The 25,882-nt window shown below is 35.9% G+C and overlaps 1 protein-coding gene across 1 annotated transcript in view; it reads left to right on the top strand.

Moving 5' to 3' along the window:
• The window catches only part of PIK3C2G (phosphatidylinositol-4-phosphate 3-kinase catalytic subunit type 2 gamma), a 417,122-nt gene that overhangs the window by 41,708 nt on the left and 349,532 nt on the right, over nt 1-25,882 (top strand). Inside the window, exons 5-7 of the mRNA XM_012559647.2 lie at nt 8,669-8,771; nt 14,230-14,300; nt 19,616-19,679. Coding sequence (XP_012415101.1) covers nt 8,669-8,771; nt 14,230-14,300; nt 19,616-19,679 — 238 coding nt within the window. The remainder of the gene's footprint in view (nt 1-8,668; nt 8,772-14,229; nt 14,301-19,615; nt 19,680-25,882) is intronic.

Here is a 25,882-nt window from a genome sequence, read left to right on the forward strand (position 1 = left end):
TTATGTGAGATCAAATTGACAACAGCAACTCAAAAGGTTTGATGGTAAGCCTAGGGTGCAGTGAGTTGAAGATAATGGTGATGAAATAATTTGGAAAAGGATAGTGAGAATACCAGCACAACTGGAAGAACGTAATCCATGTTGCTGAATTGTACATGTAGAAACTTTTGAAATGGTGTAACTTTGGCTATGTATTATTTTCACCAAAAAAAAGTCCCCCAAGGTCGAGGAGGGAGAGTGTTGACATGCCATGGGGTTGTTAACCAGTGTCATAAAACAATATGTGTGCTGACTGTTTAATGAAAAACTATTTGTTCTGTAAACCTTCATCTAAAGTACAATTAAAAAATATATATATATAAGGCCCTTCATGAACTGTCCACTCTGTGCCCACTCAGCTTCTCCCGTTCCATCCCTCAAACTTTATATTCCAACAGTACCATGCTCCTGCCTCTTCCCTGAACTTGCCAGACTATTTCACAGTTCTGTATTTGCACTTGATGTTGCTTCTGTCTAGAGTGCCCTTCCTCTCTCTTTGTTGCCCAGCAAACTTCCTTGCTCCCATCATAGTTATCCTCAAGCCTAAGTAGCCACCAACCCTACCCCATCCCTCACTGTCTTTTGATCCTGTTTTAATTTTTGTGTAACACTGATCACAATCTAAAATGGTGTCATGAATGTATTTGTTTGTGTCCTCTGCTTCTCTCACTCTGCGCACTCTCCCTGGGCTCACGTGGTGTCAGTCAATACCAGCTCTTCATCTCCTGTCTAGATCCCTATCCTGCACATCCAGCTGGCACACTGAAGGGCCACTAAACAGCTTCACTAGAGTGACACATAAGCACCTCGAATTCACAACCAGATGCTTCATGCTAACTAGTCCTGCCTTCCAACATGTTCTTCTACCTACGTTTTCATCTCTGTGAATGAAACTCAGTTGCCTCATTAAGAAAGCTGGGCACTATCTTTCATTGTTCCCTCTTCCCCTTCCTGCATAGCCAGTCATTTCTGTTTCAACAGTTCTTCCCCCTTAAATTCTTTTCCAACCCATCCTCTGCCTTTACAACTCCATTGCCAACAACTAGTTGTTCTTTTCTTGCCTAAGTTACTTACTGCCTTAGTCCATGTCCTCTAGAATAAAATTGTCCAACAGAAATATTCCTTTTTATTTACGTTTTCCCGTAGCCAATTTTTTTAAATGTGAAAAAAGTACAATTAATTTTAATAACCTATTTTATTTAAACCAATATATCTAAAATTTATTTTAACATGTAATCTATAGAAATAATATTAAGGAGGTGTTTTAAATTATGTTTTTTAATATGAAATCTTCGGAATTCAGTGTGTATTTTATACTTACAGCACATCTCAATTTGTATTTACCACATCTCTACTTCTAAACAGGCAACTGTGGGCCCAGAGTGGTGAGGGTAAATGAAAAAGGAACGTCAGACAAGAAAAAAATGTGATGCAGGACATTACCATGCTGGCCACCACTGTAAAGACACACGGCATGTTGTTCAGCAGACCTGGCATCATCCCATCCATTTTCCATTTACCTGTAGGGTCGTTAACTCCTCTGCACTTCCTCCAGTCCCTTAACGGTTGTTCAGAAAGCAGTATGACATTTTATCCAAGTCCACCGGTGAAAGGGTTAATATTATGGGTTGAATTGTGTCCCTCAAAAATGTGTGTCAACCTGGCTAGGCCATGATTCCCAGTATTGTGTGAATGTTCACCATTTTGTCAGCTGATGAGATTTTCCTATGTGTTGTAAATCCTACCTCTGTGGTGTTAATGAGGCGGGACTCAATCTACAAGATTTGGTTGTATTTTGAGTCCATCTTTTTTGAGATTTAAAAGACAGAATCAAGCAGAGAGAGAGGGGGACCTCCTACCACCAAGAAAACACAACCGGGAATGGAGCGTGCCCTTTGTACCCGGGGTCCCTGCACTGAGACACTCCTAGACCAGGGTAAGATTGATGACAAGGACCTTTCTCCAGAGCTGAGAGAGAGAGAAAGCCTTCCCTTGGAGCTGTCGCCCTGAATTTTGACTTCTAGCCTCCTAAACTGTGAGAGAATAAATTTCTATTTGTTAAAGAAAAAAAAAAAAACTATAATGAGATACCATCTTACCATAGCTGAAATAGTACTGATAAAAAAAAAAAAGATAACAGCAAATGCTAGTGAGGATGTGGGGAGATTGCAACCCTTATCCATCACTGGTAGAACTGTTAAATGTTACAACCACTATGGAAAATGGTACGGTGCTTTCTCAAAAAACTAGAAATAGAACTACCCTAAGATCCAGCAATCCCACTCCTAGGTATATACCCTAAAGACCTAAAAATACTGACATGACAGACGTGCGCACACTTATATGGCACGGTTTCCATTGGTGCCAATGGTTTGGTGCCAATACCAAACCAATAGCAAATGAATGGAAACTGAAGTGCCCATTAACAGATGAATGGATAAGAAAGTTGTGGTACATACATGCAATGGATAACATGGATGGATCTGGAAGGCATAATGCTAAGTGAAAAAACTCAACTATTTAAGGACAAATATTGTATGATCCCTCTTTTATAAGACAAGAATAGATAGATATAGAGAGACCAGTGTTCATTGGTGGTTATCAGGGAGAGGGAGGATGGGGACTAATTATTTTTGACACCAAATGTGGATGTAGTGAGCACAGGACAACCAAAGTAAAAAAAAAAAAAGTGTTTCAGCACATATGGATGGATACAGGCAAATTGGTATATGGGTAGGTGCAAGTGTGTACATAGGTGAGAACAGATAGAAGTGTTTATAGGTACATGTAAATACAAATATGTGGGTGCAGGCATATATAGTCATTGAAGACACAAATATGGATATACCTTAGACATAACCAAACACCTTCCAACATTGGTTTTCTAGGTTTGAAGGCTTAGGACCGTAGTCTCCTGGGGCACCTCAGTCAAGTGGCGTAACATAGTTAAAAAAATAATGATCTGCACCCTAGTGAAGTGCGTAATGTCTGGGGTCTTAAAAAGCTTGTGAGCAGCCATCTAAGACACAACTGTGGGTCTCTACTTGCCAGGAGAAAAACAGAAGCTAATCAAAAGCATAGAGAAGAAACAAGGGAACAAACTGAACACAAAGAGAATGTTGACACATTACGATAAATGTAACTAATGTCACCGAACAATTTGTGTGGAAATTGTCAAATGGGAACCTAACTTGCTGTGTAAACTTTCACCAAAAACTCAGTAAAATATTATTTAAAAAAATAGAGGATTGGTTAAATAATAAATAATAACCTACATGTATTACGGAACAGGGTGCGTCATTTTAAAAGAACTGAGAAATCTTGTATTATGGTAGAGAGATCTAAAGATGCACTGTAACAGTATAAAAACCAGATGCATAACTAAATAAAAACTATAATGGACGCTAGAAGTCAGTGAAGCAATATCACGATACTATCTAAGGGAAAATTGTTTTGACCTAGAATGCTTGAACTATCCAAACCAGCATTCAGGGCCATATAAAAATAGACATTTTCAAAAGTAGAAACATTTAGTGTCCATAAATTGTGTTTCTGAAAGACTTGCTTGAAGCTGTACTCCAACAAGACAAACAATGAAACACTATGGAGTACAGAACAATGGTGAGCAAGTAACCAAATATGTTCTAATGAAAGTAAAAAAAAAAAAAAAGTTGTTGCTGTTGCTACAGAGTAGAACTGCCCCATAGGTTTTTTGAGGCTGTAGTGTTTACTGGAACACGTCACCAGATCTTTCTCCCTCAGAGTCCCTGGGTGGGTTTGAACTGCTAGTCTTTCAGTTAGCAGCTCAGCGTTTAACCACTGTGCCACAAGGGCTCCTAGAGGCTCTTTTAATCTGTTTCCATTTAGGTAGCTTACTGAATCAACACTCTTCATTTCCTTTACAAAACATAGTAACTGAGGCCTGTAATTCACTGTATGTTCTAGGACAGTGGTTCTCAAACACTCTGATCTCAGGACCCCTTTAAACTCTTTGAAGTTGTTTAATACCTCGAAGGGTTTGTCGGGGGTGGGGGAGAGAGGAAGTTATTTCAATCAATACTCACCATATTAAAATTGAAATTGAGAAAATATTAAATATGCATTTATGATTTCAATTAAAAGTAATGATAATAAACTTAGTACATTTGAATTCAAGTAACGTATTTTTATGAAAACAACTAAGCTAGAAAACAAAAATTATAAGAATTGTGACATAGTTACATGTTTAGATGTCTTTTAAATGGTTTAATAGAAGACAATTGAATACTCTTATCTGCTTCTGCATTCAATCTGTTGCACTGTTTGATTCAGTTGAAGTAGAAGATAATCCAGTCTCACACAGATACGAAGTTTTAAAAGAGTGGAGTATTTTAATAGCTTTTTTCAGATAATTGTGGATATTCTTCTTTGATATGACACCAGCTCAGTAAGTGATAGCATTTTAAAGGTTAGTAGCAATGTGGAATATGAAACCATATCAATGAACTTTTCACACTAGGTTACTCAGAAACCATTCGTCTGTCTGGCACCATATAGGATCTTTTATACGTGAAAGATTTTGAAACATCATGAATTGGTCATTTGAACAATATTTATTCACTGAGTTACACACATCTTCCAAATGTTGATATATTTTATTATACAATAGCAAAAAATTACATTCTTTAATATTACTGTTGATCTCATCAGAGAAGTCTTTAAATATGGGGGAAGCTGGCAAGCTCCCAGTGACAAATACAAATTTTCCAAAATTCCGATTTTCCTTGAAAGTCCAGTTGTTTCCCTTTTGAGAAAATGACTGCCAAATACCCAAGTCTAAGTCCACATAACCATAGTTTTCTGTCACTCTTTTATGTAGAAAACTTATTTCATGAGAAAAGTGGATTCTTTATCTTGCCACTTAAGCAATTACACAAGTGTTTTTCCTTGAGACAGCTTCCATATTTTAGTATGCAGAATTGATTCATGTGTTCTTTCCATTTTGTCATATAGAAAATTAGAGAGATGTATTCAAGAATTGAGATTTAACAAAGTTAATTTTTACAGCTTCATCAAGGATATTCTTAAGTAACGTGGACATTTTGTTTTTCCTGAAAATACATGGAAGGGATAAATGCAATGACTACTAGAATGGTTTGATGTCACTAACCTGATTTGTGCTAAAAGGCTATTGCTTTTGCACTAATAGTGCAAGTGTAAACAATGGAAAAGGCAAATAAATATCTTATTGTTACTATGAAAATAATTTTGACCTAATGCACCCACTGAAAGAGTCTTCTGGAACCCCTGGGTTCTGCAAACCACATTTTGAGAATCGCTGCTCTACAATAAATAGTTTACTATAAAGTGCCCTATGCCTATGCACTTTGTTTCCATTAGCTGAATTGTAAACATACCTAGAGTCAATTGTGTTTACTACTAAACCTTTTCATGCCAGTTCCAATTGTTATTTTAATTAAAAATTTAATGAATTATTATGTGACGAAGTATGAGTGAAAAAAGAAAGCTAATGTTTCTGTAAAGATAAGTTGAACTTTTTAGAGAGAATTGCTGGAGGAGAATCATGAAACACTCTTACTGCTGAATTAGATGTGGGTGACACAAGTGTAAAAGATTAGAACAATAATTATAAAAATCTAAAAAAAAAAAATTCCCACTTAGCTTGTTCTTCAAGTCTAAATTTTTGTTTCTACACTAAAGAAGATAAAATAGATATTAGAGATAATTACTTATAGGTGTGGTTTATTCCAGAACGATGACACAAAATTTTAATCAAGAGACCATTCAATATCAAAGGCTTTGTTCTAACATCAAAACATAGACTATTGGCTATTGATTTTTAGTTTAAGAAAGAAAATGTTTTGAGGTATCTATTTGCTTTATAATTCCTATCTTTAACTTACTTTTTAACTAACTGGTCTATTACTTTTCCTGACTTCATCGTGTAAATGGTTAAAGAATCTGGAACTATAATTTGAAATGATCTCTACATGAGCATTTGCTGGCCAATGAGAAAGGACTGAATTAAAGTCAAATTAAGCTGCACACTTTATGTGAGAGTACAGAATAAATAATGATCAAATCAAGATTGTAATTGAAAAGCTTTAAAATACCTTTGCTTTAAAAAATTAGAGTGACCATTGGAAGATTTAAAACATGTTTATAACTCCCGAGCCTCTAAAGATAAATACAAGAAGGAGAAGCTCAAGGAAGACTCAATTAATCTCAACAAAGAAAGGAATAAATTTAAAAAGAAACAAACATGGTTAATATAAACTGAAAATAACATAGGAGAAGATATCACTATGAGTGGAATAGTTAAAATAATCTGATTAAAGGCAAAGTCTCAAAGATTAGCTTAAAGAAGTCTAGCTATAGCTAAAACAAAATGTTCTTGTTTATTACAGAACTATATATGTGTTTGCTTATTTAATTGAGCATACAAAGAAACTGATAAACTCATGGAAGTTGTTATTTTGGAAAAAAAGGAAGGGAGAATTTTTAACTGTTTACTTTGTACAGTTTAGCACAGTTTAATGTTTTCCATGAGAACATATACTGTTACTTTTTTATTTTTTAAAGAGTGAAAATGTAGGGAAAAAGAAACCTTCGAAGTCTGGTTACCCAAGACCCACTACGCACGCATACACGCACGCACGCACGCACGCACGCACGTTGAGGCAAAGAGAATGACCAGGACCTAGTTTTAGGTGTTTTTTTTCCCCAGGTAAAATGGGCCATTCAGATTAGGTCAGTTTGCAGTAAAGCTTCCTCTGAATCAGCAACTGGGAGTGATCATAGGGTATAATCATTTCTAGTTGAAATTTAGGCAATTGAGTTGCACCAAAGAGTAAAGAATAAATAAGGTGTAACATTGCCAGATTTAGCAAATATAAATACAGGACCTCCAGTTAAATTTGAATTTCCAATAAACAATGTTTTTTTTTTTCTAGTATAAGTATGTCTCAAATATTGCATGGAATATACTAAAAATTATTCATGGTTTATCTGAAATTAACTGAGCATCCTGTATTTTATGTGACAATCCTAGTAAGAGATAACTACACAGGGCAGTAAAATAAAGAAAGCCATCCAAGAAAGCAGAAAGTAGGCATATAAGGGGCTTATTTCATTGGTCTAGGGTAGAGGGCCTGGACTTCTACACACTGAGGAAAGGAATCTTGAAGAGTGAGGTAGGGCACTGTTCTGAAATTGGTTCCCAGGACAGGAGCAGGAAAACAGAACTCAAAGAAAAAGCCCACTTATGAAAAGTGGAGTTTGTGTAAGGGGAGGTAAAGAGAGAGAAACTTGAGTACATTCAAAAGATTTAAGACTGGTCTATAGAGTTTAACTTTGGGAAGGAGGAAGGCAGGAATCAATGACTCAAGACACAACTCAGTAGACATACTGGCCATGTCTGTGCCCAGGGCAGCAGTGAAAACAACTCAGGGATCAATATAAAAGCCCTATGGATAGCGCTGGAACAGGAGTCTAGTTAGACTAATAGGACGGATGGGGTTAGGGGTGGAACACACACTGAGAACACTAATAGTCATTATTCTGGGGAATTAATAGGGCTGAAGTTTTTTAATTTAAAAAATATTTCAAATTCAAATTTTTTTTTAATTAAAATTATTTACAGAGACATGAGTAATATCCTCAGAGTAATGCCCCATTTGTCTGACATTGTTGGGAATAAGTGATTCCAAGTATTTAGTGAATTTTCAGGTTAAATGAAATAACTTGGTCCCCCAGTTACAAGATTTTTTTTATCCTAAAATCCTTCATATATTTAACCAGGATCCTTAAACACCAAGCATTAATATGATTTATCCTTTACTTAATAACTTAAAGCCACAAGGGATATCAAAATTTAAAGCAGTAAAGGAACCCATATAGTAAAAGCTCTTCATTTCACAGAGGAGGACTCAGATTCTGTTTAAACAATATGTTTCAGAACAGTAATTCATTATGCTCAGCACTTAATTGGTGCCTAATAAATATTTACAAAAAGAGGGAGAGAGAGGGAAGGGAGAAAGGAAGAATATAATTTGCCTTTAGAAATTTCTGAAACACATGGGAGTACTTTTTGTATTTAATTTTCTTGTCAGTGTTTTGATGTGTGGACATCAATATCCCAACTCTAAAGATGGAAATACTGAGTTTCGGGTAGCTTAATTGACCTGGCAATGGTCTGGAGCTAGTAAATCTGTTTCGAAAGCCCATGCCATTCCTTCCACACCCATTCTTCTTCCTTGATACAATGGTCCTCACGTAGACTTTGTGGCATCAGTTAGACCTCCCAGCTGTGAGGTGGCAGGGTAAAGCTAACGCTGAATATCTAAAATATTCCTTTATCACAGTTACTATTATGATTCTAAGGGTTTCTAACTTATTATGCATTTTAACATATTTGCAATATGTTGTAATTTTAAAATGAATATGTTGAAGGTTTCTATTATATATATATTTACACATATGTGCAAGCTCACGCACACACAGGTACACCTCTCAGTTAACTTTTCCAGATTATGTTACAAAAATGAAAGGATATGAAGTCAAGAGAAGAAAACACATGCTTGGGGTGTTATGGGAGGAAATAAGTGTGTTCATTTTCTTTCCCCTTCAGTGATTACTGCTTGGGGAGCCACAAAATGTTTCAGAAAGATAAAACTGTTGTGCAGCTTCATCTGCAGAAAAATAGGGAAGCTCCAGGAAAATTATCTAGAAAGGTAAGACTTTTTTAGGATTGATTTCAATTAGCAAACTGATAATCTTAAGAACAATGTTCTTATCTTTATGGATTTTTGTTAATATAGAATTATATGGATTAATAAATACATTTTCATTTGAGCATATTTCATTTAAAAATAATGAAATATTTATCTGAATGTCTCTTAACAATTTGGACTGAAGCAATTACATGAACACGTTCCTGCAACCTCAGTATAATAACAAATAAACTGGTGTCTTTGAAAAATAGTATGTGAGAAACTAATTTAAGGTCTTCATATTTGTACTGTCCATGTATCAGTTTATCAATGAATAAAATAGAAAGTATAAAGGGGAAGTCATTGAAGGGAGAAAAATAACATGATTTTTGTTCTATTTGAAGACTGTTCTTGTGTGTGTATCAATACAGCTTAAATCAGGAGAGATTAATATTCACAATATATATAATAAAACTACCTAGAAAGGGATTACTGTGATTTAATGACACTGTTTGATGCTGTTAGATACGAATTCTATTCCCTGTGTGATATCTTGAGTTCCTTCCAACCCAGATTGCACAGTATGCAGTGAACTTTGATATTCTGGTAGTTTTTGTCTGTAGAATCTTCCAGTTTACCTGCTTTAAGCAAAAATCCCATCACCCTGTCATTTACATCAGATAACAGATTTCCAAGTGCATGCTTATTTTTTTCTCATTGGAGGTTTTCCATTATAAAAAATGCCAGGTGGTGCGTTAGGCTGCAGTATATCTATGTGGACTATAACATAATGAGGCCAAAAGAGAATTGTTTAGAAATATGTTTTGGATCTAGTACCCAGCTCATCTGGTGTTACAGCTCCAGGGCTCTGCACCTGAATTCTCCACAAAGAAACATTATAAAGTTACAACTAGTGTCCTCAATATTAATAAACCTAAGATTCTTCTGATTGCCCACAATGTGGAAGGATAAGCTAAAATCATCATGTTTTACTGCAAATAGAAGAAGAGAAAAATGTATAATTCTAATGCCTAATCTGGTTTAGGAATTGCATGTTGCTAAAAAGAAGAAAAAGAAACTTATTGGTAATAACTCACAAATCATTAATGTTTCAGTCTCATGTAAATTAAGGTTTATTTTAAAATCCGTATCACTCTGTTATTCTAAGATAATATGTATTGAGCATGTGCTTTTATGTCTGAGACTTTTATGTCTGAGACTTTAACGTTATCACATTTAACCTTCACAGCAATTTTCTGAGGCGAATACTATTAAAAATAAGAAAACAGAGTCACAGAGAGGTTCCATGACTTGCCAAAGATAATAATTATATAAGCAAAGCAAAGCAGAGGAGTTTGGATATGAGCTCATAGCCCATACCTTATACTGTTAAATTATATGACAACTAATGTGCTTGGAATTTATGGGCTACTCTCAAAGGTTTGGGATGTGAGTTTCATGTCAGTTGGTCAAAATTCTATGTGTGTATGTGTCCGTTTGCTTTGTTTTGTTTTCCACAACTATATCCACATTAAAAAACAAAACAAAACAAAAATAAAGCCGTTGCTGTCAAATCGATTCCAACTCGTGGCAACCTTGTATGACAGAGTAGAACTGCCCCACAGGGTTTCCAAGGCTGTAATCGCCATGGAAGCAGACTGCCACATCTTCCTCCCGTGAAATGGCTGATAAGTTCAAACCGCCATCCTCTTCGGTTAGCAGCTGAGCACTTTAACCACTGTGTCACAGAGCTCCGATATTCATATACCCAGCCTAAAGTCTGGCAAATGAAGGGTGTTAAATTGTAAGTAGCCATGATAAGCATATATCAGGTTCCGGCCACTGTTACGTGTATTAATTCACAATAGTTCTGGGGCAAAAAAGTAATAACTATTTTTCCATCATACGTATATAAAAGTACTGAAAAGTCAAGAGTTTCACTGCTCATAAGTAAGGGGTATGGGATTGAGCAAAGCTAGTCTGATTGTAGAGCTCACTATGTTATAAAGCCATTGCCTTCGAGTCAATTCTGACTCATATCGACCTTATAGGACAGAGTAGAACTGCCGCATAGCGTTTCCAAGGAGCAGCTGGTAGATTCGAACTGTCGCCTTTGGTTAGTAGCCATAGCTCTTAACCACTGCACCACCAGGTCTCCGTCACTATGTTATAAGACCAGCCAATGTCCAGGGACAAGCATATAGTCATCTCTGGGTATTCAGTGAATAGTTGTCAGCAGAAATGCTTATTTTTAAATAAGTTACTTGGATCAGAGATGGAATTAAGTTAAATGATTCTTTTATGCATTATGGTTCAACTCATGAATCTTTACCTCCTACAGTAAATATTACCAACTCTTGGCCAATTTGGTAACTTATAGGCAGAGTATAAATACGTTTTCATCTACAGCTTTCCCTAGCACTGACACTGTTATTTAAGAGTGAATAATGTGTCTGATGGCATAGGTTTTGGCATATTCTACATTCATTCAATAAATATTTACTGTGTGACTGCTGTGTACTAGGCCCTATACTGATGAGTAGTTATAGAGTAGTGAACAAAATCAGCAAGATCTTAGCCCTCATTGAGCTTAGTGTCCAGGGTATTAAACTGGCTCTGACTCCTGATTAGAAAGTAATGATGGCCTCCATATAGAATATAATAAAGGCACCCCATGTCTCCATTTGCCTAAACTCTGTCTCTTTCAGAATTTTGAGCATCACATTCCAAAGGAGAAGACATGACATTTCATTAAAATCTTTAAGGGTTTACTTCAAGGCACTGTGCTAAGTACTTTGCGTATATTATCAAATAGTAATTCATTCATTCAAAAAATATTTATTGAATACTTTTTAAATGCCATAGTACTTGCCTTCAAGAATCTCATAATATAGTGGAGGAACAATTCAGTAAACCTAATTAAAACTGAAAGATGTGGACGTTAGTATGTTACATCAAAATAACGTATATGCTGTGCTCAGATACATCACAGTTTTTGTTGTAAACTTTCAACACCCATAGATCAGGATATATTATGGTCCCAACCACAAATCCTATATATGACAAAAAAATTAAATGTTTTCTTATTTTTATAAAAGTTTTATAAAATTTTCTTTCTGGAATATATGTGGTATACTGATCAGTTTAATATAACTGAGAATTTTATCCGATTGTAAAACCTCTTCATTATCTGAATTGCTATATTTAAAACAATTGATCCTTGATTTTTCTTTTCTTATATATACGTATGATAGGAAGATAGTGAATATTTTCCTCTCTTGATTCTATTTTTTGAAATGGTGTAAAAATTCCCTGATTTTCAGAATTTAAGCTGTAAGCTGAACATTTATAAATAATTATATTTTCCTTCTAGTAAAACAATAAAATTGGCTTGATAGTATTCTTTTTCATATAGTTCTAGGAATATAATGATAATCATTTTACTGAATTTATTGATGCCCTTGCTTTTCAGTAAACACTTTAGTTGTCTAATTGTGACAGGCATTGCAAAGCTCAATTCATCTTAGGTGCTTTCCTATATTATACTTACTTGTATTATACTAAAATAGGATAGTTTAATTCTTATTCCACAAGATTCTTCATAAAGTGTGTTGACACTCTTTAGAGGTCATTTTAAAATTCAAAATTTTATAATCCCTATCTTAACTAGATGTGATATGAATGACTGAGTCATTCTCTCTCTCAAATTCAAAGTACTGGCAATATTATAGATATTAATTTAAAAAATCAAGATTTTTATTCTAGCTGAAGGGAATATCCACAGAAATTTGTAGTAGTATATTTTTGCATATCAACAAGGAAAAAAAAAAAAACACTTTAACAATAACTTTGCCCTTAAGACCAAGGTATTGCCTTTAGCTTTGGTAACACGATATATCCCATGAACAGCTACTGAAACTTTCCTTCAACTCTTTTAGTTACTTTAAATAAGTTTTTTTTCTAGTAAATGATGATATAACAAAGGCCAGTCTCCCGCCCCCCACCAAAGCATCTGTGGGAACCAAATAAAGTAGTTTTTCAAATGAATATGATTATACTACATACAAAGATAAATATAATTCATATTATATATATGCTGCTCTGGTTTTAACTTCTGAGAGAAGGCAGATGCCAAATATTGCAGTGCAAATCTTACTACCACTTCTGACTCTGCTTCTCACTTTCTACTTTCCCTTTTCTTTTATCTTTTTTCCATGACTAAAGTTTAACGTATTCTGTTGCAGAATAAAAAAAAAAAAAGTGTATCTTACCATTTCCACACTTTCCTCCAGGAATTAGTGTGTGAGTAAAAATAGTTTCAGCCATCCAATTAACCCTAGATGTAAACCCCTAGAGAGCAAGTCTCTTGTGTTTAAGAACCTGAACATTGCTACAAAGTGTTTCTTTTTAACAGTGCACAGAGTATTGTTTTATAGTGATGACCTTGCCCTTCTAGGTAATTTAGCTACTTTCTTCCTCTTTACAAAACAACCTAATATAAAAATTAATTTACTTTTGACCTTAAGTCATATAAAAGTATTTCCCCTGATTTTTCTTTAAAAAAATCTAATAGACTATTTTAAAAATAGATTGTGTATTTACTGACACACAAGATTACACACTCCAGGTATTACTAGATTCTCTTGGCTCTCCAATTTAGCACCACCATGTGGTGAAATTGTGTGATTATGATGATTTACCCGTTGCTGTAGAGTTGATTCCGACTCATAGTGACCCTATAGGAGTATATTGCGTTTTCTGCTGCCGTCTTGCAAAGGATGTTCATGAATGCCTGTTCTAGAAGAGCTGGTCAAGGAGTTAAGTAGTGTTTGTGTGTGTGTGTGAGAGAGAGAGAGACAGACAGACAGACAGACAACATGCATGTGGGCCATAGGACTGTTCCTGCTCATCTCAGGAGAAAACAGACTACCACCTGATAATTCCTAGAATTTATACCTGTAAGTAGTTGCCATTCATTAGCACAATTTAATGTTCATGAGATGGAAAGCTCTGTCACACTGACATATTGCTAGCAAGATGTGGTGAAGCTGAAAAGTACAGGAGTTCACCTGCATATCTGACAAACTGTTAAGGTTTTATACTACCGTGGCATCCATGACCTAAATGTTAAAAAGGGAGGGAAAAAAAAAAAAAAAATCATGTATGTAGGTAGAACTGGCTCCTAAAGTACTGCCTTCATACTAGGAGAAATTAATGTTTGGCCTTGGCGATGCCAGGTGGGTTTTCAACTGTCCTTTAGGTTTATCTTCAATCAAAGCTCAGCTTCCTGTTTTACTGTTGGAAAGAATGCTTATACAGTTAAGGGTAGTCTTGTAAGGGCTTTAAGACAAAGTAAAAATGATGAATGAGGGTCATCAAAAGAGGTAAAGAAAATGACAGCAGGAAGTTACAGACCTATTTTTATCGGGTACTCATTCCTATTCACTCTATAAATATTAATATATTCTGCTGTCTACAGCATGAAGATGACCACAGTCAGTTTTATCTGAACCAGCTTCTCGAATATATGCATATTTGGAAATTATCCAGGTAAGATATTTTATTTTTGTTCTAAGACTACTTCCTGACTGAGTTCTCCAATGCCAAATCACAATATTTTTCCATTGATTGTAGAAACTACCTTTTTATAAGTACCGTGGAAGCGATTGTACTTTTAATAGATAATCTCCCTTAGGAAAATTCCATTAATAATTATCTATTCTTCACAGCTATTCAGATACATTTGAAGAGCTGCTGACACCTTCCAGAATAATCTAACATTCATTTAAAATATCTCTACTACTGGTTATTACAATTTTCCTAGATTTTTTGTTTCTCATTCATTTTGTGAATTGAGGTGTGCTTGTGTCGCTAAGCTCTTTGAATTTCCATACTGTTGAAGTCACCATCTCCTGCTTTATATTCATTTCTGGAACTCCCTGTTGATAACTGGTATGTCATAAACAGAGGAGTGTGAATTCAAATAGGAAGAATCAAGTGACAGCTAAACAACATACTCTAATTGATTCTGATATTTAAGTGTATGCACATATTATTTGAAGGAATAGACCTACCAGGAAGCTAAACCAGAAGAAGATATCAGTTCTGTGGTTTCAGTTTATCTGGAATTAAAGCTGCTTCTAGCTGAACTAGGAAAAAAAAAAAGTGGGGAATGTATGTATCATAAGTCTCTAAAGCAAAGCTTGACTAAAAATATAAGATGAGATAAAACATTTTTTTATGGAATATTTATAAGAGCCATCACTTCTTGGAGCTTATGTTTTGCATTAATTATCTCATCTAATTCTCATCGCAGTCCTACGATGATGAATATTATCCTACTTCAGAATTGAGGAAACTGAAGTTCTTAAGGTTAAATAACTTACGCAAGCCCACTCAAGTCATTAGTAGCAGGACTGAAATCAGATCTCTCAGAAATTTGCTTCAGTGATTTTATTGTACTTGGATCAACAATCAATGTTAATAGAGTCAGCAGTCAAGAAATCAAATGACATGTTGCATTGGGAAAATCTGCTGCAAAAGACCTCTTTAAAGTGTTAAAAAGCAAAGTTATCACTTTAAGGACTAAAGTCCACCTGACCCAAGCCATGATCTTTTCAATCACCTTATATGCGTGCAAAAGCTGTGCAATGACAAAGGAAGACAGAAGAAGAATTGATGCGTTTGAATTGTGATGTTGGCCAAGAATATTGAATATACCATGAACTTGCAGAAGAACAAATAAACAAGCCTTAGAAGAAATACAACCAGAATGGTCCTTAAAAGCAAGGATAGCAAGACTTCAGCTTGCTTACTTTGGACACGTCACCAGGAAAAACCAATAGCTAGAAAAGGACATCATGTTTGGTAAAGTAGAGATTCTGAAAATGAGGGAAACCCTCAGTGAGATGGAGTGATACAGCAGGACCAACAATAGACTCAGACATACCAATGATCATGAATATAATGCAAGACTGGGCAAGGTTTTCTTCTGTTATACCTAAGGTCACCATGAGTTGCAGCCAACTCAATATCAGCCAACAGCAATGGCCCTTATTGGCATCTGTGGGTGGTGCAAATGTGCTTGGCTTCTAACCAAAAATTTGGAGGTTTCAGTCTACCCAGAGGTACCTCAGAGGAAAGGCTTGGCAATCTACTTCCAAAAATTCAACCATTTAAAATCCTATGAAGCACAGTTCTACTCTGACACACATGGGGTTGCTATGAGTCGAAATTGGCTCAACAGCAACTGGTTACTGGTTATGACCTTCATTAAACTATTGTACCTTCCCATGCACACCTCTTTCTTATTTCCCAAAATATTCTACTTCATACCATAAAATCATAGAATGGCTAGGGTGAGAAAGGATTTTAGACATAATCTGATCCAAATTTTGATTTTATGGCTTATCACATAGATCACGTAAAGGTTCCTGTCAAGATGGCCTATTAACAAAGGCTGTTGTTTCCTATTTCCAAAATAAATTATCCAGAAAATAACAGAGAGAGAGACATCAAATTCAGCAAATTCATTAAAAAGTGAGAAATCCCTGGTGAGCTAGAGGATTATTTCAGACTGTCTTGGTGGAGAGTTATGACCTGTAACTGGTTGCTACCTGGACACCGAGTGGCAAGGAGGCTTTGAGGTGACCGGCACAAGGGCACAAGGCAGTTTTCATTGTCTCCTGCCTTAGCCCTGCCCCTCGGAGAAGTCTGCAGGGTCCCTGACCACTGGTGCAGGTTCCCACAGTGTTGAATCAGGGCACAGCGAAAGCTCTGGTAGGGACGGACTAGCCTCAGGCTCTAACGCCTCCACCCCTTTGTTCTAGAGTGGTGGACTGCAATCTAGAGGCTCTCTGTTCCCAGTTCTACTTCTTTTGGGTAAGGGAAATAAACAGAAAATTTGTTAAACCATTGTACAGATATTTAATTTTCACAGCCACAACTAAAACTCAAAACTCTTCATCAGCACTTATCCACCCGAATTATATCCCCTCCCTTATTTTTTCTTAAATGCTATCTAGAATAATGCTATTTAGAGCCAACAGAATGTGGAAATTATCAAACAATATCATTAATATCACAAACAAGTAAAATTTTGCTGAAGATCGTTCAAAAGCGGCTGCAGTAGTATATTGACAGGGAACTGCTAAAAATTCAAGCCAGATTGAGAAGAGGACGTGGAATGATGGATATCATTGCTGATGTCAGATGGATCTTGGCTCAAAGCAGAGAATACAAGAAAGATGTTTATCTGTATTTTATTGACTACGCAAAGGCATTGGACTGTGTGGATCATAACAAATTGTGGATAACATTTCAAAGGATGGGAATTCCCAAAAGCTTAATTGTGCCCGTGAGGAACCTGTACATAGATCAAGAGCAGTTGTTCTAATGGAACAAGGGGATACTGTGTGGTTTAAAATCAGGAGGGGTGTGTGTCAGGGTTGTATCCTTTCACCATACTTAACCTGTATGCTGAGCAAATAATCAGAGAATCTGGACTATATGAAGAATGCAGCATCAGGATTGGAGAAGGACTCATTGACAACCTGCGATATGCAGATGACAGAACCTTGCTTGCTGAAAGTGAAGAGGACTTGAAGCACTTACTGATGAAGACCAAGAACCACAGCCTTCAGTATGGATTACACTTCAACATAAACAACACAAAAGTCCTCACAACTGGACCAATAAGCAACATCATGATAAACAAAGAAAAGATTGAAGTTGTCAAGGATTTCATTTTACTTGAATCCTCTATCAATGCCTATGGAAGCAGCAGTCAAGAAATCAAACGACGCGTTGCATTGGGCAAATCTGCTGCAAAAGACCTCTTTAAAAAAGTGTTCAAAAGCTAAGATGTCACCAAAAGGACTAAGGTGCACTTGACCCAAGCCATTAAGTTTTAAATTGGCTCATATGTATGTCAAAGCTGGACAATGAATAAGGAAGACTGAAGAATTGATGCCTTCGAAGTATGATGGTGGTGAAGAATATTGAATATACCACGGACTGCCAGAAGAACAAACAAATCTGTCTTGGAGAAAGTACAGCCAGAATGCTCATTAGAAGCAAGGATGGCAAGACTTCATCTCACATATTTTGGACATGTTATCAGGAGGGACCAGTCCCCAGAGAAGGACAGCATGCTTGGGAAAGTAGATGGTCAGCAAAAAGAGGAAGACCCTCAGTGAGGTGGATTGACACGGTGGCTGCAACAACGAGCTCAAGCATAACGATGATTGTGAGGATGGCACAAGACCAGGCACTGCTTCATTCTGTTGTACTTGAGGTCGCCATGAGTCGGAACCGACTTTGTGGCACCTAACTACAACAAATCTAGAATAGGCCCATCTTCAGCCTCATAAAGGTCACTGTAGGCCTTTACTTTCTAGGCATACAATGTGACTCTGCCTGCCCTTCTCAGACCACTTCTTGGTGTCATTAAAAGTTTAAGCAGTGATGGCAGGAAGATTTGATTTCAGCCTCCCTCTTCCCAGACTTAACTGCCTCTTATAAGCTGGGCAAATCACATAACTTCACTAGTTCCTAGTAGTTTTTTTATGAAATAGATACAATGCCTAATAGCAAAGTATGGAAGCAGGCATGCTGTTGAGGGTCTTTTCAGTTTTAGGATCAGGCTTTATATAAAAACACTCTGACCTCCGTCGTTTGCTATTTTTTTCCTACCCCTTGTCTTAGTTTCCTATTGTTGCTGTAATAGAAATACCACAAGTGGATGGCTTTAAAGAAAATAAATCTATTTTCTCACAGTTTTGGAGGCTGAATGTTCGAATCAGGGTATTGGTCGTGTGGATTCTTCTATGAGCCTCTCCTAGTTTCTGGTGACTCCTGATGTTACTTGGTGTTCCTTTGCTTGTAAACAATCCCCACCTGCCATCTGTCTTCCCCTAGGTATACTCTTCCTTGTGCCTAATCTGTTCTCTTTATAACTTCAGAGATGATTGGATTTAGAGCCCACCCTACTTGGGTATGATCCAAAAAACATAACAAAGAAAACTCTGTTTCTAAACAGGATTACATCCCCAGGTATAGGGGTTAGAATTCCAACACATATTTTGAGGGGACCCAATTCAATACATAACACCCTTCATTAAGTTTTACATATTCTGTGCATTTTACCTTTGAACTGAAAGATGGACTTCAGCTAAAGTGATGATATAATAAAAGATGAGAAGGCTACTATAAAAACTACTGTAAATATATTGATTTTTTTTAATGCATTGTGTTGTATGACCCATTATTCAACTTAATTCAGATATTTTCAGGCAAATAGGGATAGTCAATAATTTCTGTGAAAGTAGTTTAGAACAGTGAAGCCCAGAAGAATCTCTTCTCAAATCACATCTATTTCACCTAACCACAGATAAAGCTGGAGCAATTAGAGAAGGTTAGGAAAGAAAAACTCAGAGATTTGATGTCAGAGACAACCTCATCTATTATAGATGTATACCATTAATTCTGAATGCAAGTCTCTATAAGATTTTGCATATTTGACATTTCTTATTGTTAATTATTGCCATTGTCTGCTTATGAATCCCTCTGCAACTTACATATTGACTTGAAAACAGATATAATGATCAGTCTTTGAGATGTTTGATTAATTTGTCATGGATTTCTCTTGAGTTATAAAATTTTCAAATATGTTTATGATGTATCAAGTTGTAAAAACTTTGTAAGACATCCATCTGAAATACTTTTAAAATTATGTCAACAGTTGTAATTTTTATACCATGCCTAATATAGAATCGTGAACAAAATGGAACTTGTGATAAATGTGGTAAAGATAATATGAGCTAAGTTTTCCCACCCAATTTCAAGCTCTTTTTTTTCTTTTCCAGACTGTGTCTCTCAACAGTAATAAAAAAATATGACTTCCACCTGCAATACCTATTGAAAACCCAGGTATTAACTTTTATCACTTCATCCATAAGTTCAATAAACATGTATTAAGTATCTGCTATTGCTCTAAAACTTAGCAAATTTCTAAGATATAAAAAAAAAAAGTAAAACAGAGCCTACACTTGAGGATTTTCATTCTATCATGGCAAAATAGACTTGCAGAAAGATGTGTGCAATAAAGTGTAACAGATGCAGTGAAAGACCTCTGTATACAGGAGCTGAGTAGTGAAAAATTAGTACATGTTTGCCTTCCAGAGGAGAGTCATGGTGGAGGTAGGTGGAAAGTAGGAGTAACTTTCAGACAGAGAACAACGTGAACATAAGCAAAGAGTCAGGAAACAGCCTGGTGCGATTAGGAAACTGTATGGAATTTGGAATGGCTGCGATTAGTGTTCAAGGTGAGAGCCTCAAAAGAGACCAACTGAAGGGGGCAGACAGGGACCAGGTTATGTAGGATCTTAGGGGCCTTTATGGAGTGTTTTAATGTTTTTCTAATTTATCAGCTGATAACTTAGAGCTGTTATGCAGGGCAGCAGACTGGCTGATGGATGGTTACAGGAGCATTCCATTAGCCTAAAGAGATGATGAGGGCATGAACTAAAGCTCTAGAATAGGGATGAGGGGACAGATTAATGACATGTGAAAGTGTGTTATTAACATGATTTGGTGAAAGACTGTGGCAGCAAAGGAAGAGGTGGTCAAGAGTACCTCCCAATTCCTGCCTGCTAACTGACTGCAGGGAAACATTAATTCACTATAATAGGGAAGAGAGGAGAACACAGGAAATTAATGTGTTGTTAGGTGCCATCGAGTCGGTTCCGACTCATTGTGATCCTGCGTACGACAGAACGAAACACTGCCCGGTCCTGTGCCATACTCACAATCGTAGTTATGCTTGAGCCCATTGTTGCAGTCACTGTGTCAGTCCATCTCACTGAGGGTCTTCCTCTTCTTTGCTGACCCCTCTACTCTACCAAGTATGATGTACTTCTCCAGGGACTGGTCCCTCCTGATAGCATGTCCAAAGTATGTGAGAGGAAGTTTGCTTCTAAGGAGCATTCTGGTTGTACTTCTTCCAAGACAGATTTGTTCATTCTTTTGGCAGTCCATGGTATATTCAATATTCTTTGTCAACACCACAATTCAAAGTCGTCAATTCTTCCTCGATCATCTTTATTCATCCAACTTTCGCAAGCATGTAAAGTATGCATATGCATGCGGGAAAATAATGTCATGGTCCAAAGCTTATTGGGTATCCATATTGTGACCTCCACTAGGCAGATAATTTCTTATAACTTGTTCTTCCAAGGAAGGTTTAGCTGTCTGCAGATAAAGCATCCTATTACAGCAAATTGTATGCATCAGAGAATATTTTAAGACAAGTCAGAACTTAGTTTTATTAGTTAATGGACACTTGAGATACATGCACATACACATACCAAGCATCTCAAGAAACCATTCCTAATATTCCTAATAAATATATAAAGACATGAGGATGACAAGTACATGACTCATATTCCTTCCCTAAGTGTAACCTTCTTACTTTAATTTCATTTTTCTTTCCTGAAATCTGGCCTCTATCTGGAAGTCTAAAATGTGGAATGTGAAAAGAGTCCAAAATTAGTACTTCTTGTGATACTTGTTCTTTCTAGTGTAGAATTTGAAATTTACCAGCATCTAGGGTACATTAAGACTTCATTCCTAGATCATTTTTTTTTTTTTTATGTCTCTTGACTGTAAATAGATACACCTTTGAGGTTATGGTAACCTACTTATGGATGAATTTTAGCTATCCAAATATCTTAGTACTACTCATGTGTCATAAACATCTTTTTTTTTCACACACACAAAAAAATGTTGAGAATCTATGATGGTTCTTAATTTCCAAATACAGAAGATTAATCATATTACTCATGTATGAAAATTTTGTTATTTCTACTTTGAAAGAAACCATCGACTCTCATTAAGTTTTTCCAATATGACTTAGAAGTTGGCAAAACATCAAAGAAATGCCATCTTTTCATTTTCATTGGCAAACACTGATCATCACTTAGATTTAAATTATTTAATAAATGGCCACAGTGTCTGTGATTTTCCATATGAACTTCATCCCAAAGAATGAGCTTCTTAAATGAGACGCTTTCTATGAAGCATCAGTAGCAAATATCAGAGAACTGAAGACAGTCTGTGATATTATCAGTTCTCAATTTTGCACTTTTTTATTTGACAAGGGCATTAAGTAACATTTCATAAAAGTCCCAGACAGTATCAATTTGAAAAATAATGTTTTTAAATCATATCTTCCAAACTTGAAATATTATGCAAGTTTGATAAAATAACAAACATGAAAGCTGAATAAGTATCAAGTAAATATTATTAAATAATATCGATAATTTAAATTTCCAATTTTTTTCTTCCTCAGCATGATTTATTTTAAACTTGACTTGTACCAGATCGGGCATCCTGGCTATTTTAAATGGCTAGTTGTTAGGCAATTTACATGCAGCCTCACCTTTAGAAACAAATTTTTTTCCTCTCCTCTATTCCACTAATCCTCTGAAATGTAAAAAAATACATTCTGTGTTTATTATCCCTAATTCTTTATCTAATTCGTTATCTCCAATTTAGGAAAATAAAGAATAAAAGAAGGAATTGTCCCCAAAGGTATTACTGAATGCGCACTTCATGCAAATTACTGAAGTATTTACTCACTGGAACCAAGAGAAATGGAAGTCAGAACCATTCTCTGAAGTGGCTGATGATCTAGCTGGAAGACAGCCTACCCACATAAATAATGTACATAGAGCTGGGTATAAACAGAGTAAAACAGTGTAAAACCAGATCTCAACCTAGGTGAAAGATTCAACTTCTGATTCAAAATTTCTTCTTTTTAGTAGCTTCTAAAACGTTGTTTCCTAAATTCTTATTAAAGTGCCATTGAGGACTTTCAGAGAAAGACCATTCCTACTGATGACAGACTTACACCAGAATCTGTTGTTGCTGCCAGTCGAGTTGGTTCTGACTCATAGAGACCCTGTGTACAACAGAATGAAACACTGCACGGTCCTGCGCCATCCTCACAGTCGTTATGCTTCAGCCCATTATTGCAGCCACTGTGTAAATCCATCTTGTTGAGAGTCTTCCTCTTTTTCTCTGACCCTCTACTTTACCAAACATGATGTCCTTCTCCAGGGACTGGTTCCCCCTGATAACATGTCCAAAGTATGCGAGACGAAGTCTTGCCATCCTTGCTTCTAATGAGCATTCTGGCTGTACTTCTTCCAAGACAGATTTGTTCATTCTTCTGGTAGCCCGTGGTATATTCAGTATTCTTCACCAACACCATAATTCAAAGGCATCGGTTCTTCTTTGGTCTTCCTTATTCATTGTCCAACTTGATCATATAACTTCATATATGAAACCTCTGGTAGATGGATCTGGACTGAGAAAGATCTGCTTGTGCTTCAAAATGTGGTTTTGCTTGATGAAACCTTGTCTGAAAGGAATTAAGAACCTTCAAACCCTTTTGTCGTAGTTAGCTAGTGTGGCTGTAATGGAAATACCCCAGGTGGGTGGCTTTAACGAACAGGTATTTATTTTCTTACTGTTTAGGAGGGTAGAAATCTGAATTCAGGGTACCTGTTCTAGGAGAAGGCTCTCTCTGTCCACTCTGGGGGAAAACACTTGTCTCAGCTTCTCTAGCTTTCTTCTAGGTGTTCTTTGAAGAGCTCCATGTGGCATCTGTCTTTCCCCATTTGTGCTTGCTTCCTTTTGTGCCTAATCTGCTCTTTTTGTATCTCAAAAATGGTTAGGTTTAAAACACACCCTACACTGCTGAGGCTTCATTAACATGACAGAGAGAACTCTATTCCCAAATGGGATTATATCCATAGGTATAGGGGTTAGGATTTACAACACACATTTTTTGGGGACACAATTCAATTCATAAGACCTTCTGTCATCTACCGCATGATTCAGAGGCTATACTGACTGGATAACCAGAAGACTATGACATACCTATTATACAAGGTTAAGTAACTTAATAATTGAGGCAGAGTAATATTTTTGTCACACTGGCCCCTTCCCATGGCCAAAATTCAAGCATAATCATCCAGGCAGAACCTGAAAATTCTACATATAAGTAGAAAAAAAGGGGGAGCATAGGGATTTGTATCATATATTTAGCTTTCTGAGAACTGAAGCTCTCTTAGGAACAAGCAGATCTATTGTTAGAGTTTCAGAAATTCCTGTTTAAAGCATAATTTAAGCAGAGGAAGTATAGAACAGAACTGAGGACCAGAGAGTGCAAAATCAGATACATGCGTATGCCAGCCCTCCACCAGTATGCAGGTTTTTTATTCAGCCTTCCAAGAGGTCATATTATCCACAACTAGAGTAAAGATTATAAAATCTAATGCAATTATATTTTTAAAAATTAATGGGTACAGTGACTGGAAGATAAGTGTTCAAGAAAAGGCAAGTACAAAGTATTATTTTATTGCTAGTACTGCTACTAATTTTATCACTATTACTAAAGTAGAGGATTGTATAGGATCCAGAAGAAAATTTCACAAAACTGCTTTGCCTTCCAAATAGAATATAAGAAGAGGTGGGAAAGGAACAAAAATCATAAGAATAAAATAGAGTAAGATGAATTGGCAACAAAGATCAGTTGAAAGGTCACAAAAGGAGAAGAGAAGCCAAGGAGATGAATGAAATAAGGTCAGGTCACAAGGAAAATAAAACACAATTGCAGAATTGAAATCTTCCATAGCAGAATTAAAGGTCAGAACTGAAACTACTGAAAGTCAAACCTATTACGTGTAGAACTCTTCCAGACTTGAAGAAGGATAAAAAGTGAAAGTAGACCCTAAATATTGGAGAAAATCACTGGCCAACATAATCTGTGGTCCTAGTGATACGGAAAACACTGGAGGATTTGTGCAAAGGAATAATGCGATCTGATATTGTATTTTGAATGTGTCTAATGGATTATATAATACACGAAGAACATATGAAACATACATATAAATTAGAGAATAATAGAGACTCTTATTAAACAGTGAGTTAAGGAACAAAATATTGGCAGTAGCATAGAATCTGCCTGTGTGTCTCTTTGCATCTCCTCTCCGCTACATAAGAGGTACTCTGGTGAAAAGTGTTTTCTAACTTTGCTTTATCACTTTACTAAAAAGTACACATCCCTTAGCAATATATTGTTTAGATTTTCTTTTAAACCTGTATAAAGGAATCAAACTATGTGTGCTTTCTGAGCCCTTTTTCACTCAATATTGTTTGTGAGAATCAGCCACCTTATTCTATGTGGTTGTGATTTGTTGATTTTCACTGATGTATAGTACTCCTTTGGATGAATAGACCTCAGTTTATTTATCTCTTCTGTTAATATACGTTTAAGTTACATCGGGGTTTCTCTAAGATATATAGATATGTATATCTAGGGTTATAGACTTAAAAAGTAATCCTAAACTCTTGTCTAATAAGGTTCCCATTGCTCCATTTTCTCACCAATATGTGGTATAGTCCAACTTCTTACATTTTGTCAGTGCAAAGTGTATGTAATTATATCTTATTTTGGTTTTAATTTGAATTTCTCCAACTACTAATAAGTCATGATTCCTACATTTATTTTTTTAATGGACCATTAAATTGCCTTCTTTTGTAACTTACATTTTCATATATTTTGTCCATTTTTCTGCCTTTCTTAGCCTTTTTCAAACAGATTCATGGAAGTTCTTTATATATTTACTCTTTCTTTGTTTTTTTATGTGCGTTTAAATATCTTCTGCCAGTTGGTGGCTTTTCACTTTCATTATGGTGTCTTTTTTAATCAACTTTCTTGAAGTATAATTTATGTAAAATAAAATGCATCTGTGTTAAGTGTACAGTTTAACCAGCTTTGAAAATGCATATTTCTGTGATACATGAAATCAAGATATAAAGTGCCCATATGCCTCTTTGCAGTAAATTACTTCTATCCTCAATTTCAGGCAACCAAAGATTTACTTTCTTTCAATATAGATTTCTTCAGCCTTTTCTAGAACATCATAAAAGTGAAATCATATGTATGATATGAGAAGTCCAGTTACTCCACCCCCTTATCACATTTGTTATTTCCAGTGCTTTAATTTTTGTTATTTAAGTGGCTGTGTAATGATATTTCCTTTTGGTTTTAACTTTAAAATCGT

This window comes from Trichechus manatus, unplaced genomic scaffold (genome assembly GCF_000243295.1).
Source record: "Trichechus manatus latirostris isolate Lorelei unplaced genomic scaffold, TriManLat1.0 scaffold00289, whole genome shotgun sequence".
NCBI lineage: Eukaryota > Metazoa > Chordata > Mammalia > Sirenia > Trichechidae > Trichechus > Trichechus manatus.